Source organism: Equus przewalskii, chromosome 21, assembly GCF_037783145.1.
Source record: "Equus przewalskii isolate Varuska chromosome 21, EquPr2, whole genome shotgun sequence".
Classification (NCBI taxonomy): Eukaryota; Metazoa; Chordata; class Mammalia; order Perissodactyla; family Equidae; genus Equus; species Equus przewalskii.
The window spans coordinates 39,236,653-39,259,092 of NC_091851.1; the positions used below are offsets into that span (position 1 = coordinate 39,236,653).

At 47.7% G+C, this 22,440-nt stretch overlaps 1 protein-coding gene across 7 annotated transcripts in view; it reads right to left on the reverse strand.

Moving 5' to 3' along the window:
• NFATC2 (nuclear factor of activated T cells 2) overlaps window positions 1-22,440 on the reverse strand; it is a 158,389-nt gene that overhangs the window by 110,845 nt on the left and 25,104 nt on the right. For 4 of the 7 annotated variants that reach the window (XM_070589465.1, XM_070589463.1, XM_070589464.1 and 1 more), the window contains exons 2-3: window positions 12,212-13,223; window positions 7,760-7,931 (exon numbers count right to left, since the gene is read on the reverse strand). In XM_070589465.1, coding sequence (XP_070445566.1) covers window positions 7,760-7,931; window positions 12,212-13,223 — 1,184 coding nt within the window. The remainder of the gene's footprint in view (window positions 1-7,759; window positions 7,932-12,211; window positions 13,224-22,440) is intronic. The other 3 variants (XM_070589467.1, XM_070589468.1, XM_070589469.1) reach the window with 1 other exon arrangement.

Genomic DNA, 22,440 nt, shown 5'->3' on the forward strand with positions numbered 1-22,440 from the left:
TCTCTTGGCCAGGTTTGTGTTGTTGAAAATTACCCCCAAGTTGTGAATCTGACAGATGAGCTCAGAATCAGCCGACACTTCCTGCCCCAGAGTCCAGGTGTCATTCCAGATCACCCTCGTCTGGCTTCCCCAACCCATCACATCTCAACAACGGTCACTCCAAAACCGTCCTGGTCTAGTTTACACCTCTGGTGCCCCCTGCACTCCGTCAGGGCAGGAACTGTGTCCACGTCACCCATTTATATTGTCGGCGCCTAGCACATTGCCAGGCCCACAGCAAGTCCTCAAGAAAATACTCACCGAAAGAAAGAGTCATGAGATCCGAGAAGCATTTAAGGGTTTGGAACGAACTTTCTCCCAAGACCAAGTGACATTCAAGAGGAAAAATAAAACAGCTGAACATGGCATATGCCTAAGTTTTTAATTTTATTTCTAAAGAAAGAATGAAATGGTCTTGTACTCATTTTATTTTCATATAAAGAGAAGCATAAAACCACTAGGCATGCAAAAAAAAATGAAGTTTTATAGTGTGGCGAATAAAAAAGAGAAGGGTGGGGACCAAGAATGGAGACAGGAAAAAGAAGCCGTGGTACAGCCCAGAAATAGAAACAGATGTGGAGATAAAGAGAGGGACAGAGATCAAGAGAGAAACCGGCAGAAGCACCAGGCGAGGTACCAAACAGGGCTCCGTGGCTCTTCTGGGAACGAAAGGGCAACCTCCAGATTTCGAAAGGGGTTTTCGCACCTACTGAAAGGTTAAGAACGCCAGTTTTCTTAAAGTCTCCTTTTTTCTTCATTTCTCAAAGAAGTTAAAAAAACAACTGACTTCCTATGCTAAAAATCAGGGGTTAGCACATTTCATTTTGAAGAGAACGCAATTTATTCAAATGATTTTTAAAAAAATACTTCACTTTGTGTCTTTTAAGGATGCGGCCGCACGTTTTCAGTCATACATGGGGTTTTCAAAGCGACGAGCAGGAACGGGGACAGCTCTGTGAGGGCTGTGGGAAGGAGCAGCGTGAACGTCAAGTGCAGGACAGTGGGTGTCTTTCGTTCCACACATCCAGCCCATGCCCTTCTCTGGAACTTTCCGTGGCCCCAGCCCCTGAGGAATGAGTGAGCACAGCCTAGCAAGTCAGGATATGGCTCCATGAGCGGGTGAGGGGCCCAGAATTGGGATGGCGTATAAAACGGCTAGATAGAGCTGTGGGCATCTTCCCACCGGGTTTTCTGTGCCCAGTGAGAGGGAAGAGGCGGGGAGAGCTGCTCTGCAGAGGGCCGTGGAGGACCAGGAAAGCTGTGCAGCAGGCAGAGCCAGACACCTGGATCCAAATCTGAGGCCCATCGCCCAATCGCTATGACCTTGAACAGGTCCCTTGACATCCCCTTGACCTACTTGCAACCTGCTTCATGAGACTCGTGAGGATTAGGTAAGTTAGCACATACGGCACTTGGAACAGATCGGACACGCTCACTTAGCGTTACTGCTCGCTCAGGGTTAACTGTTACTATCATCATCTTGCTAAACCGGAAGCTCACGGGGGCGAGGATTTCTGGCTGTTTTGTTCATACCACATCCCAGACTCTAGAACCGTGTCTGGTACGTGTTAAGTGCTCAACAGACGGGTGTTGAATGACCAGAGAATGAAGATGCCCACAGCCTGAAAAGGACAGAGACCAAGGTCAGAGCCTCCTGACTCTCCTCCTTATCTCGACTCCAATCCCCCATGAGCAATCAGAGTGGGGTCTTATCAAAGCCTGAATCAGACCATGTTTCTGTCCTGCTTTTCCCATCTCAAGACAAAAGCCAAACCCTCTCCCACAGCCACCCAGGCCCTGTATGCCCTGGCCCCTTCCTCCCTCTCTCTCCTCTCCCTCTGGCCCTTCACGCTCCTTAAGTTCCTCTGACACGGTCTGCCTCCTTCTGCCTCCGGGCATTTGCACATGCTGGTCCCCCCATGCATCCTCAGCCCCAGTCTCTTCCTCAGGGAAATAGCACATGTTCTTCCCCCATCTCCACTGGCTCCTCTGTTTGACATGCCTAGAGCCCCATGCACTGTTCCTTCATGCCACGTGCCACAATTAGTAATTTTATCATTTGCCTGATTATTTAGTCAATGACTATCTACCCTAGACTATGAGCTCCATGAAGAAGGAGACCATAACTTCTCTTTTATTCGTCATCATATTTCAGCATTAAGCACACTTTAGGGCAAAAAGTAGGTACTCAACAAATAGTTGCAGAACGAGTCCACTTGTTGAACGGATTGACGGAGCAAAGGAATAAACCTTGGGCCACGACTCCCTGAGTCCCGGTTCTTCTTGGTGGAATCTTCTAGCCTGGGTTTGTGCAATACCCCAGTAGCCTCCTCATACAACCCCCTCTTCCTAATCCTCCTTGAAGGAATTTCTCTATTATTACAAACGACTTTGATTCCAACACACACTAACACCACCCTCCAAGCCAGGAGGTTCGCGTCCAATAGATAAGCCCAGATCAATGATGATATGAGGACTTTCGTCTCCAAAACTCAACTCATGGCATGACAGAGTAAATGGTACCAGACCAGCCCTCCCGCCACAAACGACTATAAAACAGGACGAAAGTATGTGAGTCCATTGCTCTTGGGCAGCAGACAGCAGGAAGCATAAGACCGTGGTCCCTGAAGGAAAGGAAGCAGAGGAGGTGAGCCCCATTCACCCCAGCTCTCTGCCTGGGGACAGCTTCCCACCACAGCAGGGGCAGTGGTCCTGCTGAGCTGAGAGGGCAGAGTTCATTGTCCTGGGCTGCAGAAGCAGCTGGAATCTGTGGGAAGGCATCAGAGAGAAAGAGCGTGCTGGGGGAGCCCTCAAGTCCTGCGCCAAAGGCTGGGCTGTGTAAGTACAGAGAGAGAATGTGCAGGATTTATCAGAGAGAAACACTGCTATGGGGTCGAGAAGGGAACAGAGAGATGAGAGGTTGAGCAGGGCTGGCATATTGGAACTCCAGCTCATCAAAGAGGAGCGACCTCCCCACCGAACATTTAACAAGGCTATGCCTCAGGAATAAGGGCATGCCTGAGTGAGGGCTGCGCTGGGTGTGCCCTGACAGGGTCTCAGACAAGCCTGAACTAGATCTACACAGGAAGGAGCTGGAGGGCATGGAACACACCTTGGACCGCAGGTCCACCCAACAAAGTGTAAAATCCAACCTACTCAAGTTCAAAGTGATCGGCCAGGAACTGAACGGCATTTAGAGGAAGATAACAAAATCCAGAGTCTCTACAATGTCCAGAACATCTTATCATCACAATGTCAGAAGACAGTCAACAATTCCTAGACAGGCAAAGAAAGAGGAAAATGTCTCGTGGTTGATGAAAAGAAGCAATGAATAGAAACAGATCCCAAGATGGCTGTGATGTCAGATTTAGAAAAAGCAACTGCCAGGATTTATAAGTTTGTAGTTTTAGCATCAAAGTCCTGAACCAGATGTACATGCCCAAAGCACCTGTGGAGATTTGGGGGTTTGTGGTTGGTTTGTTTTCTCTCTGAACTCTACTCATGTCATATAGGTTGTAATCAAGTACTTTCAGGAGATGCTCAAGAACCTGCATTTTAACAACTACTATAGAGCGTTCTGATGCCCGCTGCATCAGATTGTTATCATAGAATTCTCATCATAGAATGCTTCCACTCTAAGGCAAATACAAGAAAAAAAATTTAATTCAAATGTACTGAAGGTCTAGTTAATTCAGTTGGTTGGTGGGCACCAGTCAGCAGTGCCTGGTTAGCCAGACTATACACTTAAGGACATATGTTGCTACTGAACAATGACTGGGTCAATGAAATCAAAGGAGAAATCAAAAAATAACCGGAGACAAATGAAAATGAAAATATGACATGCCAAAGTTTATAGGATACAGCAAAAGCGGTTCTAAGAGGGAAGTTTATAGCAATAAAGGCCTACCTCAACAAACAAGAAAAATCTTAAATAAAAAATCTAACACTGCACCTAAAAGATCTGGAAAAAGAAGAACAAACAAAGCCCCAAATCAGTAGAAGGAAGGAAATAATAAAAATTAGAACAGAAGTAAATGAAATAGAGACTAAAAAGACAATAGAAAAAAATCAATGAAAGCAAGAGCTGGTTCTTTAAAAAGATAAACAAAACTGACAAAACTTTAGCTAGACTCACTGAGAAAAAAAGAGAGAAAGCTCAAATAAATAAAATCAGAAATGAAAGAGGAGAAATTACAATGGACACTTCAGAAATACAAAAGATTATAAGACAATACTATGAAAGCTATACGCCAACAAATTGGATAATCTAGAAGAAATAGATAAATTCTTAGACTTGTACAACATTCCAAAACTGATTCAAGAAGAAGTAGAGAATTTGAATAGACCAATCACCAGTAAGGAGATCAAAACAGTAATCCATAACCTCCCAAAACCAAAGTCCAGGACCAGCTGGCTTCCCTGGTGAATTCTACCAAACATTCAAAGAAGACTTAATACCTATCCTTCTCAAACTCTTCCAAAAAATTGAAAAGGAGAGGAAGCTTCCTAACTCCTTCTACGAAGCCAACATTATCCTGATACCAAAGCCAGACAAGGACAACACAAAAAAAAGAAAATTACAGGCCAGTATCACTGATGAACATTGATGCAAAAATCCTCAACAAAATACTAGCAAATCAAATACAACAATACATGAAAAAGATCATACATCACAATCAAGTGGGTTTCATTCCAGGGATGCAGGGATGCTTCAACATGGACAAATCAACTGACGTGATACACCACATTAACAAAATGAGGAATAAAAATCGCATGATCATCTCAATAAATACAGAGAAAGCATTTGACAAGATACAGTATCTATTCATGATAAAAACTCTGAATAAAATGGGTAAAGAAGGAAAGAACCTCAACATAATAAAGGTCATATATTACAAACCCACAGCTAATATTATTCTCAATGGAGAAAAACTGAAAGCTATCCCTCCAAGAACAGGAACCAGACAAGGACGCCCACTGTCACCACTCTTATTTAACATAGTATTGGAAGTCCTAGCCAGAGCAATCAGGCAAGAAAAAGAAATAAAAGGGATCCACATTGGAAAGGAAGAAGTGAAACTGTCAGTATTTGCAGATGACATGATTTTATATATAGAAAACCCTAAATAATCCACCAAAAAAATTATAGAAACAATAAATGTATACAGTCAAGTCACAGAATACAAAATCAACATACAAAAATCGGTTGCGTTTCTATATACTAACAACAAAGTAACAGAAAGAGAAATTAAGAATATAATCCCATTTACAATTGCAACAAAAAGAATAAAATACCAAGGAATAAACTTAACCAAAGAAGTGAAAGATCTGTACACTGAAAACTATAAAACATTATTGAAAGAAATCGAAGAAGACACAAAGAAATGGAAAGATATTCTGTGCTCTTGGATTGGAAGAATTAACATTGTTAAAATGTCCATATTTCCTAAAGCAATCTACAAATTCAACACAATCCCTCTCAAAGTTCCAACATTTTTCACAGAAATAGAACAAAGAATCCTAAAATTTATATGGAACAATGAAAGACCCCGAATAGCCAAAGGATCCCTGAGAAAAAAAGAACAAAGCTGGAGGTATCACACTCCCCAATTTCAAAATATCCTACAAAGCCATAGTAACCATAACAGCATGGTACTGGCCAAAAACCAGACACATAGATCAATGGAACAGAATCGACAGCCCAGAGATAAACCCACCCATCCATGGACAGCTAATTTTTGACAAGGGAGCCAAGACCATACGATGGAGAAAGGAGAGTCTCTTCAATAAATGGTGTTGGGAAAACTGGACAGCCACATGCAAAAGAATGAAACTAGAATGTTATCTTACACTACACACAAAAATCAACTCAAAATGGATTAAAGACTTGAATGTGAGACCTGAAACCATGAAACTTCTAGAAGAAGACATAGGCAGTAGGCTCTTTGACATCAGTCTGAGCAGCATATTTTCAAGTACCATGTCTGACTGGGCAAGGGAAACAATAGAAAAAATAAACAAATGGGACTGTATCAAACTAAAAAGCTTCTGCACAGCAAAGGAAACCATCAATAAAACGAAAAGGGACTCTAACAATTGGGAGAAGATATTTGCAAACCATATACCTCGCAAGGGGTTAATATCCAAAATATATAAAGAACCCACACATTTCAACAACAAAAAAACTAACAACCAATTAAAAAATGGGTAAAAGATCTGAACAGGCATTTCTCCAAAGAAGATATACAGATGTCCTACAGGCACATGAAAAGATGCTCAACATCATTAACTATCAGGGAAATGCAGATCAAAACTACAATGAGATATCACCTCACTACAGTCAGAATGGCTATAATTAACAACAGGAAATAACACGTGTTGGAGAGGATGTGGGGAGAAGGGAACCCTCATACACTGCTGGTGGGAGTGCAAACTGGTGCAGCCCCTATGGAAAACACTATGGAGATTCCTCAGAAAATTAAGAATAGATTTACCCTATGATCCAGCTATTCCACTGCTGGGTATTTATCCAAAGAACATGAAAACATGAATGTGTAAAGATACATGCACCCACTATGTTCATTGCAGCATCATTCACAATATTCAGACTTGGAAGTAACCTAGATGCCCATCAGGGGACGAATGGATAAAGAAGATGTGGTATATATACACAATGGAGTACTACTCATCCATAAGAAATCATGAAATCCAGCCATTTGTGACAACATGAATGGACCTTGAGGGTATTATGCTAAGCGAAATAAGTTAGAGGGAGAAAGTCAAATACTGTATGATCTCACTCATAAGTAGAAGATAAAAACAAGGACAAACAAACACGTAGAGACAGAGATTGGATTGGTGGTTACCAGAGGGGAAGGGGGGAGGGCGGAAGGCCAAAGGGGTGATTAGGCACATGTGTGGTGATGGATTGTAACTAGACTTTAGGGGGTGAACATGATGTAATCTACACAGGAATTGAAATATATGATGTACACCTGTAATTTATATAATGTTATAAACCAATGTTACCACATTTAAAAAAACAAAGAATATTTCAACTCTAATTATTTTGGAGAAAAAAGAACACTTCCCTACTTATTAAAGGTTAAATCAAAAGCTACAGACATAAAAGACAACGATTAAGAAAAAAACAGGAGAAAATACTCTTGGCATAATGTAAAGTAAAAAGAATAAAAATCTAAGTATAAACTACTATAACATCAAGTATATAAATGTACAGCAACAGATACTGCCGTGTTTGTGAATAGAAAAAAGGCAATAGGAAATATACCAAAATGCTAAGAATAGTTCTTTTAGGTAATTTGACTATATATACTTTTAAGTTTTTCCTGCTTTTCCATATTTTTTTTATTTTCCTCAATGGACTCTCATCTGAAATTTAAACACAACACAATGGCTTCAGAAACCTATCATGCACAAACCTCGACAAAACTCTAGCAGTTTCTCAACCAGAAAGAGAAGGGAAGAAGTAGCCTGAGCGTGAATATCATCTCTGTTCTTATCCAGCTCAGGCAGGCTGGGTTCTGAGTAGCTGGCTTAGCTTCTGATACTCACTCAATCCCAAATTTCCCATCCCTCACAGGAGTGGGAGGCTGAGACACATACATCAACCTAATAAGCAATAGGCAGTGGCTTAAGCAGAAGTGAATCACCCAGCCACAGATGAGGCACACCAGAGGAAGAGAATTCAAGTGCATACCTGAACCACAGGGTGGCCGCCAGTTGGAGCTTTGACGGCCCCTCGGCTGCCTTCCGTCTCGTAGTGGGCCCGGTGGTGTGGCTTGGGCTGCACTTCAATCCGAAGCTCATAGGAGCCTGACTGGTGGGAGAGTGGCCACTCAAGTGGAGGAAGGGATGCGGTCACTGGGATGCTGAAGGAGGAAACAGAATCAGTCATGTGTACAATAAATCAGAACCAGTCAACCTGTACAATAAATGTAAATGGCCCCTTTTCTGAAAATCATGTCCAGTGGGCCTACAAATAAATGGCTGGCTGTTGGAAGGCACCTATTTCTCAGACATGATAGACGGGCCTCTTCACAAAGTAAAGATCTTTTTCTTTCTCTTTCTTCTGCTTTGCTTTCTCTTGCACTTTGATGAAGACAGTAAGACTGACATCTCAATTTATGAAGCTAATTTCATTATATGTTAGTTCTAGCATCTTTCTAACTGCTGTGACTTCTTTTCCTCTGGGAATTTTGAAGACCACCACCTCCCATCTCTAAAAAACATCCCTATGCCAGGACGTCTTCCTTTTCCAGAGGAGTGAGTGTGGGAGAAGGAACAGTGAACTGGAAATCAGGGGTCACACATGGGTTACTAACTTGCCATGTGACTTTAGTCAAGCAAGCTCATCTTTCTGATCCTCAGTCTCCTATAAACACATAGCAAGTGGACTAGACGGCATCTGAGAGTTGTTTCAGCTCTTATTTCTCTGTGTGATGATCTCAATTAAAAGACAACTTGAGGGAGAGGCCATTTCCAGTCACAATCATAACTTCTTGGGTCAAGTGTAGAACATCTAATCACAGAAATGTGTCTGGTTTTGGTATGGATGAGCCAGACCACTCAGACTCCCGAAAATTAAATGAAGAGTAAAGGTCAAGAGCGTGACTGGAGTTACACACCCAACTTCAAGTCCCAGCTGCATCTCTGACTACCTGGGTGTCTTTGAGCAGATGCCTCCATCTCCCTCAGCCTTAGTTTCCTCAACTGTGAAATGAGGATACTGAGATCATAGAAAGAGCTTAGCACAATAAGTGCTCAATAAATATTAGGTCTAATTATTTTTTTCCTGTAATATACTATATACTTCAAATAAACAGGTACTAAATAGACAATCTGACCTTAGCGGTATTGGACACACATGCCTTTATGTCTGAAGTTGTAAGATCTTTGAGGGCATGCCACTCAGTTTCATTTTATTTACAGTCTCAATCCTACCCAGCACACACAATAGGCACTTGATACATGGTTAGAATTAAGTTATTTATGAGTTGACTGAGGTCTTGATCATCCATCTAGACCATTCCTTCAGAGCCTCAGAGAACATAAAGACATTTTCCCAAGATCACATAGCAAGACACAGCCAAGCCTCCAACTTACGTCTCGACTCACAGCCCCACTCAGTGCTCCACGCACCTCTCCACACTGTCTCTTATCTCACTAATTTATTTAAAATAGCTCCAAGAAAATATCTCACTGATGGAACGACTCTAGAGCAATGTCTGACATTTAACAGGTTCTCAGTGAATGTTCAATGGGTGGGTAGATGGACGAATAAATGAATGAATGAATGAGTAGCTTTATTCCAAAGAATCCCTTTATATTCAAAGTAGCTTTGAAGTTGCAAATGCATGGATTTGTGTCACTATGCCCTGATTTTTCACACACAGCAGAAATCATTCATCCAATCAGGATATTCTTTCCCACTAAGCCCAGAGCTGCCAGAAGCTGACATTATCAACTGGATTTAGTTAAGCATTGGCAATGAAGCCAGTTCCATCCCTTCTCTATCACAGCAGTACCAAGGGGAGAGTGGAGGGGGGCAGCGCCCCCACAGCCTCCACCGATGCCAGAGTCAAACTGGAACATACAATCCACCTTAAAACTATATCCTGACTATGCAAGCTAATCTGCATCTCCTCTTTCCGATCAGACTGCCTCCTGAAGTCTCAGGGTGTCCATGATGCCTTTATTTCTACCTTAGTCACCAGTTACTTAGTTACTTAGTACCCACATGCCTTCAAGCTTGTGCCTGCAGCCAAGGTGCCACATGTGTTAAATACCCTTATTCCCCTGATATATGCAAGTTAAAATTTCTAAGTTTGCAAAATAAGACTCATAAAAAACTCACTTCTCCTCTGTATCAATATCTTTGGAAGTATCAAAAATTTTAGTGAGTACATGATTCAATGCAATATCCCTAAGTATCAACTTCCAATTTTGTTTGGTTCCAGAATAAGTCTTTGACCACTAAAATCCAGTCTTAAGAATTCGACCACCAGAGCCAGTCGGAAGTTCTGCATTTGAATTCCAGCCCACCACTCCACACCCTGAGATAAATACTATCATGAGACTTCTCTGAATACCCCAGCCTCTCAATCTTATAGAACATTCTTGCAAATATCTCATTGGCTGGCGGGAACTGGCACTTGCTAGGGACGAAAGTGCTCTAACACATTCAGAACCTTTCCCGCCAAGCCACAGAATGGAGACAGAAGGATTTTATAAACACTGAAGTCTCAGATAAATGCATCACGATCATATTTTATATTAATATTCCTCCCCAACCTCAATCATTAAATAAATCACATTTTGGAGATTTAGCTGTAGCAGAAAGAATGAGGAGTCAAGAATCCTGGATTCTGGCAGCCAGCTCAGTCATTCATAGCTGGGTGCTCACAGGCACGTCACCTCACCTCTCTGAGCCCAGGGCTCTCAACCTGCACCAGGGGCTGGTCTTGATCAGCGTTTCCCAAGGTGGCTCTGTGTTTAGGCACAGAACTCGGAACTGTGTGGCCAAATGGCCTTTGAAATCACTGTACATTCTGTCCACAGCTGGGAGCGGCCCCTGCACAAAGGCATCGATTTAACTCTGTTAAACCCAGACTCCCTTTTTAAGGATCACCGACTGGCCTACGTCGGCGCGGGTGCTCTCAGAACCTGCTGTGAGGATGAATAAGACCGGAAGCTTTCTACGGTCCCTTTTGGTCCAGGTGGGGGTAAGCGAGGCCCAGTGGACAGCATCCTTGGCCATCCTCTCCCCCACATCAATCAGTCAGCCTTGCTGTTACCTATTTTGGGATACAATTCAACATTTTATTTGAAAAAAAGAGGCTTCCACTTGCTAAAAACAAACACTGCTTTGAACACCATAGGATAATAGGACTAGCAGGAGGCTTCAGTCTTCATCAAGAACGACGGAATACCATCCGCTCCTAACCTCCGTGTGCCTCATCTTTCTTACCATCAAAATGAAGATAAAAATAATACCAAACCAGGTTTATGTGAGAATTAAATGAAATAATACATGCAGAGTACTTAGAATGGTCCCTGGCACACAACAAGCGTCCTTAAACGCTGGTGACAATTACCGCCACTATCATTACTCTAACAGCTGTTGGGAGCTCAGTCTCCTAGCACAAGGCTTGTCAATGAAGAAGCGCCTTCTAAAGTGCTTCCTCTATAATAACAAAAAGATTCCCCTATAATAATAACAGCTGCCCCTTTTTTTGCGCTCTTATTCTGTGCAGGTTCTATGCCAAGAATTTGATCTATATCATCTCACCTAATCCTGGAAAAAAACACCATGAGGTAGATACTATCACTATCCTCATCTCACAGAAATGAACCAAGGCCCAGTAAGCTGCTCAGTGAGAAAGAGAGTCCTGATTGATTAGCAATGTCTGCCCTGGGCAAGGCATCAGTGAGAAAGCAGGCCCCAGTTGATTAGTGATGTCTGTTAAGGGCACAGCCTGATGGCAGCACCAGAGAGGCCCACGATCACACAGCCAGTGAGTGGCAGAGCCAGGACCTGAATCCAGTCCTAAGAAACCCCAAAGCCTACACACAGCTATCACAGGCTGCTCTTCAGATTGCCAAGATTTTAATCTCCTTGAGGATCACGGCTCACACAGTTATTTTTTAGGGCCTCCGTATCACTGATTGCAGCACTGAGGCACACGGCAGAGGCCAACACACATCACTTCCTCTTATAGTAAGAGAGAACATTCCACGTGTTCAGGCTTGCTTTGTGCTAACTAGAGCATCAGCTCTAGGAAGGCAGATATTTTTGCCCATTTTGTTCACCACTGTCTCCCAGCACCTATAACAGGGCCTGGCACATAGTAGGTGTTTGGTAAATACTTGTTGAATGGATGAATGAGGCAGGTGCCAGATGAGCCATCGCCTGCCCTCTCTGACTGCATCCTCATCACAGCCGCCCAGGAAGCTGGGCACACGTAAACCCATTTTACAGATGGGGAAACTGCAGCTCAGAGAAGTCACTTCCCTCTCAAGCTCCCACAGCCAGTAAACGGCGAGCCAGGATTTAACTCCGGTCTGGCCAACTCTAAACCCCATGCTCATCAGCAGCAAAGCTTCTCTTAAACTAAACCGCCGGATAAACCGCTTTCAAAGTCCGACTCACCTGCAGATGGGAAGAGCGGGCACCAGCTGCTTGGGCCAAGTCGGAGGCACCAGCAAGATGGACTCGGGTGCCGAGTTCCTCCTCTCCTCCTGCTCGCACGGCCCCAGGAACTCCACGGCCGGGTAGATGTGGCGGGCCAGGCCGGCCTTGGAGGGGGCGGCAGACACCGGCGACGGGTCGGGGCTGGTCTTCCACATCTTGGGGGGGATCCCACAAGGCGAGTCCGCGGCGAGGCTGTTCAGGGCATCCATGAGGACGGCAGAGCCAGCCGTGGGGGGGTACCCAGCGGGGGCGCCGTCGTCCCGGGGCTGCGGCGAGGGGCTCCGGGAGCGCTGGGGTGAGGCTCCGGGCAGTGGGGCAACCAAGGGCCCGGCGCACGAATGCCTCCGCTTGGCACCAGGCGACGAGGAGCGGGAGGCTGGACGGGGCACGGGCGAGTGGCGGCCCAGGCAGCTGTCCTCAGCGAGGCTGGTTCGAGGTGACATTATTGGCGAGGTTCTGGGGGAATAATGAGCAGGGATGTTTTGAAACTGCGGACACAGGTCGTCGGGCCCGCCGTTATTGGGCGAGACGCAGGGCGAGGTGTAGGGGGAGAAGGTGTCGGAAATGAAGCTGGCAGAGGAGCCGCTGCTAGCGGGGCTCAAGCAGAGGGGCTCGCGGTAGCCCTCGAAGCCAGGCACGGGCAGGGTGACCCTCGGGCTGGCGGCCACCCCCGGCAGGGCCGGCTGCTCCACCAGCAGGCCAGTGTCTCTCCCGCGGAGGGGCCCCCCTGCCTGCATCAGTTCATGGGACGGAGTGATCTCGATCCGAGGGCTCAGGCCCGAGGCCCCCGCTGGCTTGGCCGGGCTCAGAAAGTTCTGGGGCCCTCCCCTATCCGGCTCTCCGAATCGGCCGGGGGGCTCGCCAGAGAGACTGGCGAGGGGGCTGTATGGCTTGAGGCCATAGTCCAGGACATCATCGGGGTATGCGAGTCCGGAGGGTGGGCTGGCGACTTTATGTGCATTCGGTTCTTCTGGAAAGAGAAGGGGGGAGGGGGGGTCTTTTTAAGCCTCTAAAACAGAAGTCTCCATGCAGAGCAATCCCAGCTTGGGTCTTGTCTCTTGTCGTTTATTTTTTTTTTTTAAATCCCCACCTCGCCAAACCCCAAACTGAAACCTCGTTCCCTCACTAGAAGGAAAGGGGCCGTGTCAGCCCAGATTCCTTGGAGAGAGAGATCAAAGCGAGCGGATCCTAGTGCAGGTGCCCTGAGCGCAGCTCGGCCAGCCGCGCGGCACTGGCGCAGGCCCGGGCGCCGAGCTGGGCGAACGGCTTCCAAACTCTGGTTTCAATGGAACCCTTCGAAGAAAGGCATTCATCTCACCACCTAGTTCACACCATCATTTTCACTTGCCTCTGAAACAAAAGCCTCACAGAACAATACCCACCCCTGCCGCCTATGCCCCACTCTTACATTCCCTCCCCTCTGGGGTTGTTTTGTTTAAAAGCTGGTCACAACTCATTAAACAGATTTCCTGTTCCACCAGTGGGTCGTGACCCAGAGTTTGAAAAACACTGACCTAGGCCCCTCCCATCACTGTACGCGTGTGATACAGCCCCGATGCAGAGGGGGACGGCTGCCCTGGCGTCCGCGGAGCTCTAGGTTCAAACCCCAGATGTTCACCCCCAAGTGTAAGAAGTGGCTTCATTTAGAACCAGGAATTCTGAGTCATGTCTCATCTTGTGCCATTTTACAGATGAGGAAACTGAGGTCGATGGAGGGGACGAGCCTCACCCAAAGACTCATAATGAGCAGGATTAGGAATCCCGCAGATGAGCTACTTGGCCCCCAAAAGGCAGTGCCATGGCTACACAGAGTCTGCCAAACCATGAAAGCAGTGGACGCAGAAGGACCTGATTTTCTCATTAATGGTGGCCCTCTAACTCGGGCTTCTGCGGCCGCCTTGAAAGGACCCGGCTAGTCTTTCCCGACCCCCGCCCCCACTCCTTCAAGCCCCCCAGCTCAAGAGGCCCCTCCACCCGCTCTGTCGTTACTTGGGTCCATCTTGACTCCTCTCTGTCATCTCTGACGCCCAATCCATCAGCCAGTCCTGACGGCTTTACCGTCACAACTAAACCACATTCACACGTGGCTCCCTCCCCGCGACGACCAGCCTGGTCCCAGCTGCCGTCCTCTCCCACCTGGACTGGTGCAGTCGCCTCCTCCCTGGTCTCCCCCTTTCTACTCTCACCCCCACGGTCTGCTCTCCTCGCAGCAGCCTTTTGAAATGTCCGTCTGTGGAACTCACTTTAAAGGCTTCCCCGATGTGCTCTCAAGTCCTTAACCCTTGCCCCCGGCCCTGGCCCACCTCGCCACTCCCACCTGCGCCCGCTTCTCCCCAGCCTGACTTGGCAGCAGCACCCTGACATCTCTGCTGTTCTTCGAGCCGCTCCTCCCTCCGAGTTCTTGAGTGTGTTGTTCTCTCTGCCTGGAAACCCTACCCCGGAGATGCTCACGGCTGCTTCCCTGAGTCCCTCGAGGTGCTGACGAGCAGACAGCTCCTCAGCCTGGCCCATCAAAAAGATGGTCCCCATCCTCACCCCAGTGTCACTCTCCGCCCTTGTCCCTGCCATCTTCTCTCCATCGACACCTGTTACCAGCTCACATCGCATCAGATATCATCTACTTAGGGGATCTCATATCCCACTGGATCAGGGGCAGGCAAACTACAGCCCACGGCCAGATGCGGCCCACGGATTGCGTTTGTAAATAAAGGTTTATTGGAACACAGCCACTCCTGTTTGATTACATCTGGGCGGTGGATTGCTTTTGCATTAGAACAGCAGAGTCAGTAGTTCCAACAGAGACCGTAGGGCCCACAAGGCCTAGAATATTTCCTCTCTGGCCCTTTATAGGAGTTTGCGACCCCCGCACCAGGCTCCACCCCACCAGGGTTGGAACCACGTCTACTGTGGCTCGGCATTATTTGCCAAGCACCCAGCACAGGTACTTGAAGTCCGTCCATAAACATTTGTTGAGTGACTAAGCAAACAAGTAAATGGGAAACAATCATGTCCAAGGGCCTGCCAGCCAGAAATGGAAACTCTTCCTAAAGTCGTGTGACCGGCCCCTGGCCTGGGGAGCCCAGGTGGCTGTGTGGTAATCCCCAGCCCCTTGGTGCCCTTTCTGCACCATCCTGGAGTAAGTGCTGTCCGGTTTAACTGAGCCGTTCTCATAGGGTCCAGGTGGTGCCCCAGACCAGGTGAGAGCCCAGAAACAGCTTCCCACAGCTCTTAGGATAAAGATAACCACAACTAGGCCGGCCTGGCTGGGCCCCACCTGCCCCTCCAGCTTCGCCTCTCCACTCTCGCATCTCTCTCTCTGGACTCCAGCCAAACTGGCTGTCTTTCTGTTCTTAGAAAGCACCTAGCTCCTTTCTGCCTCAGGACCTTTGCACTTACTGTTTCCTCTTCCTCAACAGCTCCTCCCCCTACCCAGACCTGGGCCCCTTCTCTACATAACTAAAGCCACTTAATCTATCCAGCAAAAGTGTCCTGTGCTCAGGAAAGGTTCCTGACCTCCTTGACTAGGTCAGACCCCACTCACACTCCTCTGCTCTACTCCGTGCACTTCTCACTATTCCAATCAAGTACTTTGAAGTTATCTGTTCATTGTCTGCCTCTCCCCCAGCCGCCAGGCCCACCCCTACCAATCGCAAATTTCCATGAGGACACTGTCACTCCCCACTGTGTTCCTAGCACCTGGACAGGACCTGCCACAAAGCAGGCCCTCAGAGAGAAATAACTGTTGGCTGACTGAATGGATAAATAAAGCGAGTTCAGAACAGTCTATGTGAAATATTTAAATTACTACTCAAAGATGCTAACATCCAAACCAAAAGGTACAAAGATGTGAGCTCAAGAGAGGGTCATTGGGTAACACCTATAGAATTCCAGACACACATACCCTTGGACCCAAGCAATGTCGCTCTTAGAAATTTATCCTGCAGATTTACTCTCATATGTGCAAAATGAGGTGTGCATAAGATTAGTTAGTACTGCTGTGTTCGTAATCTCAAAAGACTGAAAGCAATCGAATGTCCATCAATTGGGGATGGGTTAAATTCTAGTTCATTCATACCGTGAGATACAATGCAGCTATAAACAGAGTTGAAAAAGTTCTTTCAGCGTTGGTGTGGAACAGCCACAAGACATAGTGTTTAAGGAAAAAAGCAAGATGCATACAGTATGCACAGTATGAAAACGGAGGGTGAGAGAATGCACACACACACAGCTGACGGCGCAGAGGCTTTCTCTGGAAGTTACAGGTAACGGTGACTCGTTCCAGGGAGGGGAGCTAAGTAATTAGGGGGCAGGGGCATAGCAGAAAGCAGACCCTGCTTTCTGTATTACATTCAGAAAAGAAACCTAATTCTCAAAAGAAACATTTTTAAATTTTATTTTAAAGGTGTTGCGGGGGGGGTGACATAACATCATATATAATAATGACACCCTGGTTTCGGAAGCAGGAAATTGAGATCTAGTCCCACTCTGCCACCACCTAGGTGTGACCTTAGAAAAGTCCCCACCCACTCTAGGTCTCGGCTTTCTCGTTTACAAGGGACGGGGTTAAACCAGATCGCTCTGCTCAGTCACTTCTGGCTGTGAACGCCTTTGATTTTTCCAGCCAGAGTCTGTGGGATCCGAGTTCTTGCAAAGTTGCAGTTCAACACAAGCTTATATTTGTGTGTGCAAACACACACACACACATATTACACACTCCTTCCTAAGGCAGGTAAGAGAGCATAGATTTTTAATCTAGGAAGAACTCAATGTCAAATCCATGTCCGACAACGTTCTGATAACCCACAGCCCGGCCAACCAGCAAAACAAGACACAAGAAGTCTCTTAGCAAAAATTCCGGCCTTATCAGAAAAACTGCGTTACATCTTATCAGAAACACCCCCTCAGGGCTGACGTGAAGAGTCACAGAAACCATGTGAAATTGTGAAAACACACATCGCTCACACTCCCTGGCAGCATTTAAAAGCAAAAAGTCCAGTATGCTCAGCAAAAGCATTTAAAGCATTTACACTGGTTTTAATTAATCCTTGCAGCCGAGTTTCTCTTCTTCTTTTCCTCCCCAAGATTCAGAAAGTTTAATAGCAAGCAGGGAATATGAAGGTGATTTCTAATTATCCAATTCTCAGTCCTCTGGTGGTTTGACAGCAAATCTCACAGACAAACGGCTCGTCAGGAGAACGTTTCCTTACGTCGCGAGGTTCTTTGCTGGTTCTCCTTACACAACGGGCCACCCGCACAGACAGCCCCTCTGCCGTCATCGCGCCAGGCCCACACAGCACCGGGCAAGGCTGGTTCCATCTCAGAACCGCCAAATCTTCTCAGAAGCGTTTCCAAAAATCTTGCTTCTTTTACCACTTGCATGATCTTTGCTATATCCATGTACCACCAGTAAATATTATTTACTTAATATTTCAGTCACATATTACTTTAATAGTTTTTTATTTTAAAAGGAAACTTTATACCACGGCTGCAAATGGAAAATCGGTGTCACCTCCACAAATAGAAGGTAGGGTAAAAATACAATAAAAATAAAAGTTACTGAATTCAAGTCAGACACTCTGGCAGGCCCACGGCTCTGAGCCCGAGGCCTCCTCTTGCATCTCTCTCAATGCCCTTTTTTTTATTAAGGTATTTCTTTTCTTAAGGTATAACTTATATACACAGATTGTCAGTGTCGAGTTTGATGAGTTTTGCCAAATGCTATACATCCTTGTAACGACCACCACCATCAAGGTGTTGAACATTTCCACAACCCCAGAAAGTCTACCTTTTTTAAGGCTGGAGGCCGCGGTGGGCTGGGGGTGGTAAGTGGCAGACGGAAAGGCGTTACAGACACGTTAGCACCTCACGGAGACTCACCCCTTCGGACTAGTTCAAAGAGAAGTCGCCCTGAGAAGGAGACGGTGCTCACTATCCACAATGTACTCATCGGAGGGCCACATAAAACCATCTCAGCTGCCGTGGGAGGTGTGTGGCCCACACTCAAGGCGTCCGTGGTCAAGGAGAGGAAGAAGGGGGAAGCAGGGATGGGGGATTCGGAGGTTGATACTCTAGGGCCTCTGTGCCCCTGCACATGCTCTTCCCCTTGCCCAGAACTCCCTGCTGTATCCCCGTCCTCGCTTCTAGCAAGCCACTATTTGTCCATCAGGATTTCACTTGGGCCACCTCCTCCTGGAGGCCCTCCTTGATTCCCTAGGCTGGATCAGGCAGCTCTTCTTCTGTGTTCTCAGAACTTACAGAGCCATGTCATAAAGTCTGTCACTTACAGATTCACGTGTCCGTCTCCCCACTAGACTGTGAGCTTTCTGAAAGGCAGCGAGGGATCATAAGCCACTAATAATCATAGTGATAAAAACAGCAAAAGCAGCTAACGATTACTGAGAACTTGCAAGCCAAGGCTGTTGCAAGCATGTGACATGTAGTAAATTATTTAATCTTCACGACAACCGACGAGGTGGGCACTGTTTATTTCACTTTAACAGATGAGAAACGGAGACACAAAGAGGTGAATTAACTTGCCCGAGGTCCCGCGGCTTGAACCCACCGGACCTGAGAGCACCACCAACCCGAGGCCAGGGACTCTCAACTTCAGGACTACTAACACTGGGCCGAGATGGTCCTTCGTTGTGGGGGCTGCTGGGTGTTTAGCAGCATCCCTGGCCTCTACCCACTGGATGCCAGGAGCACCTCAGCCCCTCTCCCGGCCGTGACAACCAAAAGTGCCTCCAGGCGTCGCCGCAGCATTGCGCCCGGCCGAGATGCCCTGCTGTGGGGGTCGGGCTCCACGCCCCGCACCCGGCCTGCAGCGCCGAGGCCCCGAGAGCGCTGGAAGCATCCGGGTGCAAGTCACGCCCAGCCCTCAAACGATTTGGAAGGGGACGTCACTCCGCCAGCCCCGTGGGGAGCGTTTCTGCCAGAGACACCTGAGAGTCCTAATGATCACGAGCCTCCCTTTCAAAGTCCCCAGGGCTCACCCGACATCCCGGCCCGTGAGTGTTTGGGGACATCTCTGGCCACCTCAGAAACTACGGGACAAGAGTCCCGCGGAGGCCGCTCCAGCCCCACGTCAGCAAGGCGTCTGCCCTGGGATCCTGGTCCCGGTCAACACTCAGTGTTAGGGGACCCCAGCTCCACTGCCGTGTGCCCTAGGGGACCTCCGAGGGCTCGCATATAACACCGTGAGGAGGTGGGTGACAGCACCAGCCTGACAGTCCCCCCAATGCCCATGAAGCCCAAAACACATGGAATAATCGCTCAACAAACGGGCCTGTCAGTGTTCTGTCGTTACGGCAAGAACGACCCTTTAAGTGAGAGTTGTTCCCTTCTCTGCTCTCACCGCTTTATCTCACAGCAACCTGAAAGCGTGACGCACTCTAGTCCCCAGGGCCTTCGACAGCATTAAACAAGGAAACAGGGAAGAAACTTTTATAAAAATAAAATAGACTGGTCAGCGATTGGGGATTTCTCTTCTTCTGCCAGCCTTCAGAAAATATGGGGAGGAGGTAAAGAACGCCTCCAATGCCCCCTCCATTCCATGCTTTGGACTCTCTCCCCTGGGTTACCTGGGGATTTAGCTGATCAACTAAATCTTACTAAAGTGTTAGTGACTCATCAAGCTACTTGCCATAACAAAAATGACAATAGCTAACATGTCTATACCGTTTACTTTATACCGAGAGCCACTGTGTGTGCATCTAACATATATTCATGTTTGTCTCACAAGAACCCCATGAAGCAAGTGACACAGTTTCCTCATTTTACAATTGGGGAAAATGAGGCTCAGAGAGGCTGACTCATTTGCCCAAGGTCACACAGCTTCTAAGTGGCAGGGCCGGGATTCGGCCTCAGGCAGTCTAGCTCCTGTACCCCGGTAACCATTACTCTACCCTGCTTCTCATGAAAGGGGCTATATCCTGGATGGTGGCACCTTAACCCGCAACACAGGGAAATGAAGTGTCCCCAGAATAGGAACTTCTCTGGGGTCCCCACCAGGAGGCAGGTTGCCCCTGACAACTAAAGACACTGATTCCTTTCTTCTGGAATATTCACAGTCCCTCCATTTGCCCCAGGATTGAGTCAATGATTATTTTAAAAATCACAGTCAGGCCACACGGTGGTCTCTGCCAGCGCCTCTCCGCCTGGAGCCTCTTGTGGGCCTGTTGCTCACCCTCAGGGACACACAGCCAAGTCTGAGGCAGCCGTTCAGTGCCAATCCGCCAGCCAACAGATCGCTTTTGAAAAAAGGAACAGCAAGAGAACATCTTCTCCGCCTAGAACTACGGGCGGGTGGAATTTTCAGGAAGCAGAATAGAATGACCGAAATAGAAACCCAGCTAGGGAACCCACAGGAGGCGTCTGTCCTTTTGGGGGAGAAGGCGGGGACAACACGAACCGGGGCTCTCAGGCTTAAAAAACTTGGGGGAGAGGAGCTGGGGCGTGGCCCCGAGGCCAGAAGCCCCTCAGGCTGGCAGCAGGGCCCCAGAGCTGCGGGCCGTCCCCGTCGGAGGTGACAGACCCATCACTGGATGAGCTCACACCCCGAGGTGCTGCGAGTCCCAGGCCCCAGGTTTGAGACATCACAGTCTGTTGCCATGGCAACGCTAAGGATGCCACAGCCTGGCACTGCACATGTGCAGCTGAAGGAGAGGGGAGAACATGGAGGGAGCAAAGCCTGCCTCCCCCGGCACGACCTCTCTCGTAACTTCCTGCGCGTTGGGGGCTGCAAGAAATCGCCAAGAGGAGCAAGAAGGCGGATGGATTTTTCATCTGGCGGCCTGCACCGTCTAGGAAAGAGCTCCTCTGAAAAGCTACAGTTGCCTTCAAGCAATAAACACTCAGAAAACTTTCCAAAGCGCCCCCGTGTCCCTACTGCACCCCCACGCACGCACGCAGAACAGTAACCAGACTCCCGATCAATCAATTGTGTGTATTAATAACGACAGAGAATCAGGTTGTCGCACCCGTCACCCAGAGATGACACACGCAGACACAAGGCTGAAAGGTGAGAAATTCCATCCAGATAAGTCAGGTCCAGAAATGCCAGAAGGGGACGGGAGGCAGTTTCCCACCCCGTCTCGTCCATGTGGAACCACTGGAAAAAGCCACCTTGAACGCTATGCTCTGTGCTGACCTCGCCCTCACGAAGACAGCTGTCTGCCTTCACCAGACGGGCCGAAAGAAGGGCTCGCTCCTGCTTCCCAGGCAGCCTGCCACGGGGCCAGGTGCCCGGGACACAGGACTGGGGACAATTTGGAAGCAATAAGCCTCACAGACTGGCTGCTGGCATGGCTGTTTGCAAAAACACATGCACCCACACGCTGACACGTCCTCCTTTTGGAGAGGGGTAGAGAAATGGATGGAATCTACAACGGGCATGCATCGAGTTCAGCTTTTCGAAATGGGGCGGCAGGGCCCAGGCATCTGGCAGACGTGAGGCCTCCTCTCCATCCTCAAATTGGGATGGAAGGAACCACCTCTTTCTGGCTTCAAGCCATTCCAAGCGGGCCCCTAGCCACTGAGAAATCCAGAGACCTCCCTACTTTTATTCATTCGAGCAGCTCATGTTCGTGTACAAGCCTTCCCACCTACTGTCTGCCTCTCTGCAGCTTACAACAACCTGCGAGATAGGTGCCATCAACACCTCTGTGTTACAGATGGGGAAACTGAGGCTCGGGGGTGCAGGGATGCACCCAATGTCAGAAAAACAGTCAGGGGCAGGGCTGGGACTCAAATTGAGGCATCACTGAAATGCAGTAAAATGCACAAACATTAAACGTATATCCCATGCCTTTTTACATATGTTTGCATCCATGTGTCCACCACTCCAGATAGAGAACATTTCCACCCCGCCAGAGGGTCCCCTTGGGCCCCATCCAGCCAGTAACTCTCACTCAGGGGACCCACTAGCCTGGCTTCTCTCACCACAGACTGGGCTCGCCTGCTTTTGAACACCATATAAATAAAAGCATACAGAATGCACGTGTCACGTCTTTCGCTCAACATTAAGCCTGAGCTTCATCCATGTCGTACGCAGCCAGTTTCTTTTTCATCCCTGTGTAGTATTCCATTGTATGATTACAATCGCCTTGCTGTACTGCCTCCATTTTAAAAAAGATGGTCATTTGAGATTAAACTTGTCATTCCCAGAGGTCCATTTCTACCGGAAGAGA